This window comes from Alnus glutinosa, chromosome 5, assembly GCF_958979055.1.
Source record: "Alnus glutinosa chromosome 5, dhAlnGlut1.1, whole genome shotgun sequence".
NCBI lineage: Eukaryota > Viridiplantae > Streptophyta > Magnoliopsida > Fagales > Betulaceae > Alnus > Alnus glutinosa.
The window spans coordinates 13523661-13527629 of NC_084890.1; the positions used below are offsets into that span (position 1 = coordinate 13523661).

General features: G+C 38.2%; 1 protein-coding gene across 1 annotated transcript; it reads left to right on the plus strand.

The window, feature by feature from the left end:
• The first annotated feature begins 205 nt into the window (after positions 1-205).
• Positions 206-1021, plus strand: LOC133869916 (cysteine-rich repeat secretory protein 38-like). The gene has a single exon (XM_062307008.1). It carries the CDS (start codon positions 227-229, stop codon positions 941-943), a length of 717 nt encoding a protein of 238 aa, XP_062162992.1. The 5' UTR covers positions 206-226; the 3' UTR covers positions 944-1021.
• Positions 1022-3969: the final 2948 nt, after the last annotated feature.

Below are 3969 nucleotides of genomic sequence, written 5' to 3' on the forward strand. Positions count from 1 at the left end.
CACTGATTTCACGTTACTATAGTTTACTAACGTGCAAATGGCTTTTACACGTTAGTAAACCTAGGTTACTAAAATTGAGAATTTTTGTAGTGAATATTGTCTTTTCAATATTCCCATGTATTTTAGTGCTGAAGCGTGAAGCTGACCGGTCTATTATAAATAAGTTCTGCGTACATAGTACTTCTCCATAGCTTCATCCAAAGAACATCCTCATTTCCTACCAAAAATGTCTTCCTTCTCTATCTATCTGCTAACATTTGCTCTCCTTCTCCAAACCATTTATGGAGCCAGCCCTCTCTTCCATTTCTGTTCAAGCTCTGCGAACTTCACCACCAATGACCCTTATGATTCAAACCTCAGAAAGCTCTTGGGCAATCTTTACTACCGAACCCCTGCACAGGGCTTTGGTCTTGGTTCAGTGGGTCGGGATCGCTACAAAACTTATGGACTTGCTCTTTGTCGTGGTGACGTTAAAGCCACAGACTGCAGGACTTGCGTTAATGAGGCCACCCGCGAAATTCACCAACGCTGCCCGTATGATAAAGGTGCGATTATATGGTACGACAATTGTCTTTTGAAGTACGTCAACACTGATTTCTTTGGCAAAATTGATAATCAGAACAAGTTCTATCTGTGGAACTGGAGAGATGTTAGTGAGCCCACAAGCTTTAACCAAAAGACAAGGGAGTTGTTGAGCCTAATAGCCAAAGAAGCATCTGCGACTCCAAAACTGTATGCAGTTGGAGAGGTAGAGCTCGAAGAATCAAGGAAGCTCTATGGTTTGGCCCAATGCACAAGGGACCTTTCTACGCGTAACTGTTTCAAGTGTCTTGACGGTATAATTGGTGAACTTCCTCGTTGCTGTGATGGGAAAGAAGGAGGAAGAGTTGTTGGTGGGAGTTGCAACATAAGATATGAGATTTACCCCTTCGTCACTGCTTAGATTCCAAGTGCTCTGCAGTTTCGTCTTTTCATGAATAAGTGTTCTACAGTGTAGAATCGTCTATACATTCTAAACAAATATAAAGTCTTTGTAAGAACACGTGTATGATCATTTTAACTTTTGGAAGGATGCAGTATCTCTTCCATTCTATATATTGCATGTTTACATCATCAACTTCGGTTGTGGAATAAAAATTTATGTCGTTAATTTCTTAATAGGATTTACTGTACTGGGAAAACATTCATTAGTTTAACCCATTATTTAGAGAGTATGTTTAGGCCATACATTCATTAGTTTAACCCATTATTTAGAGATTATGTTTAGGCCAGAGACGATATAAATGTCGTTGCTGAGTAGTCGTCAACAAATAAACTATAAGGTTGTTGCTAATAATTGATTATCAGCAACTACAAGGTCCGTTCTATTGCTATGTGGATTATTAAAATTAATAAATATAGAAGCATATTGGTAACGACCTGTAGTCGTCAGTGATGCCCAATCGTCAACAACTATCCAGAGAATGGTTGCTGATAAATAGAAAAATAAAATAAAAGCACATCAGCAAAGACTTATTGTCGTCGCTAATATTGATCGATCATTAGCAACGACTTTGATGGTTCTTGCTGATAGCCATTATCAACAACGATTTGAAGGGTCGTTGCTGATAACCTGTTACATCTAAAAATTAAAATTAAAATTAAAACCCACATTTATGTATAGAAAATAAATTAATTCTTTTGATATATATATATATATATATTTTTAAGTTTTCTATTTTTTTTTTTTTTACTATATGTGCACCATTTTATCTATTCAATTGACTTATTGTCGTAGCTAATATTGATCGATCATTAGCAATGACTTTGATGGTCGTTGGTGATAACCATTATCAGCAACAATTTTAAGGGTTGTTGCTAATAACCTATTACATCTAAAAATTAAAATTAAAATTAAAACCCACATTTATGTATAGAAAATAAATTAATTCTTTTGATATATATATATATATATATATAAATTTTAAGTTTTCTATTTTTTTTTTTTTACTATATATGCACCATTTTATCTATTCAATTTTTAGTAAAGATTATATATGTATATATTTTATGATGCAAAAAATCAATATTTTAAATCCAAATTAATTGGTTGTTGAACACTTAATTTAATCGATCATTTGTTAAACAATTAAAGGGTTTTGTCATGTTCTCTCTTATCCATGGGGATTATTCTCGTTCTTTCTCACAAAGTCTAGGTACAACCATAAGTTACGGAATGTTGAGGATTTTTCTATCTCCATTGACTCAAACTTTATCTTGCACAGGTGCTCAATACTAATAAAAAACATAAAGGCTTCTAATTTACCGTGTGTGTGTGTGAATAATGTGTAACAAAATATCAAAATGCGGAATTTAAATGAGATAGGTATTTTGTAAATGAAGTGGAAACTCAATTAAGAGAAAAACCACGCCGAGGCTGCCAAACACAGAAATTTCACTATTCAGAAGACAAAGCAGTATCACTCACATACCCCGATGCAGCGATTGTACTTTGCACTTTGACACGTAACCCAACATGAATGCTTTCCAACCAGGTCTCCTACCTGTAGGGGTCTTCAAGGGATTCCTTTAGTTTAGGGCTCCTTCCTAAGCTGGACTTCACATGAAAGAGAACCACACACCAAGCAGCACTTAGAGCTAGCAAATCTTTACAATTTCAACCTGCACAACCTCTCTAAGCTCTAGAGAATTCAAACCGAATTCTGTAAATAATACATTCCTAGAGTTCTTTATTTATAGACTTAGAAGACCTAAATCGCTACTGATTCAGATTTCTCTAGGCAGCGTCCGGACGGAGGCTGAGAGCGTCTGGACGGTGAACTGGACAATCACCATTCCATAATGCGCTTCACACGTTTCCATATTAAGGACGCATACGAACGGTATTGCCCTAGCGTTCGGATGGTTGCAAGCTGTCTTTCTTGATTTATGTCTACAAAGGAAATTTGGATTCTTCTCGGACACTGAAGAGCATCCGTGTTGGTTTGTAATTGATTGCATTCTGTTGGACAAAATCACATCTATGTAATGGTGCTTTTATACAGGGGTTCATTCATTTTCAGAAGTCTTCTTATTCAGAGTTATGGTTCTAGAAGATTCTGCTCAGATTCCAAGTCAGAGAAATCGGATCCCTTGCATCCGTCCGGACGACGTGATATTTCGTTCGGACGCTCAACTGTCCAAGCATCATCCGTTCAGACGACGAGAACTTTCCATCTGCACATTCCTCTATGTTGAGAAGCTTCGAACTGTTCCAAGTTGCATCCATCCGGACACCTTAACAGCACGTTCGGACGTCGTTCAATGTTCGATCAGCTATGGGATTTCTTTCCTAAAACACAGATATGGGAAGACAGCTGTAACTGTCCGGACGATGTGAATTCCCGTCCAGACACGCTCATTCATAAGGCAAGTCATGCATTCAAAGTTCAACCTTCCGGACAACAGTCTTCATGGTCCGAACGCTCAAGCTTCATATATGAAAATTGAGTGCATCAGACCAACCGTCTGGACGACAGCTGTTATGGTCCGGACGCGCCAAGCCTTGATATGGAAATTGCGTGCAGCTAAAATGCAATCGTCTGCACGCTAGGGCAACATCGTCCGGACGTAGCGCAATTCAGGAAATATTTTAACGAATTTGGAAAGCCGATCGCACAATTGTCCTTCCAGACGCCTTATGTCTACCGTCCGGACAGGGCCTAGGTATTTCGAGTCAGACGCATATTTGAACTCCTGTCGCCTATAAATAGAGGCCCCTAGGGTTGAGAATTGTAAGAATTCGATAGTGAATTCCATAGAAGCTTAGAAAGTTTATTGTAAGGGTTATTGTGCTGAAGTGTCCTATATGAATCTATTGCCAAGTGCTGTCGTTGTGCTGAACTGAAGTCTACCTTAGGGGTTGGCCCTAAGGTAAAGGATTCCATTGAAGACCCCATCAAGTAGGTGACTTGGTTGGGAAGCATTCAT

What these genes read in the sequence shown, in the direction of transcription:
- LOC133869916 (XM_062307008.1), top strand. Translation starts at nt 227, where the DNA reads ATGTCTTCCTTCTCTATCTATCTGCTAACATTTGCTCTCCTTCTCCAA.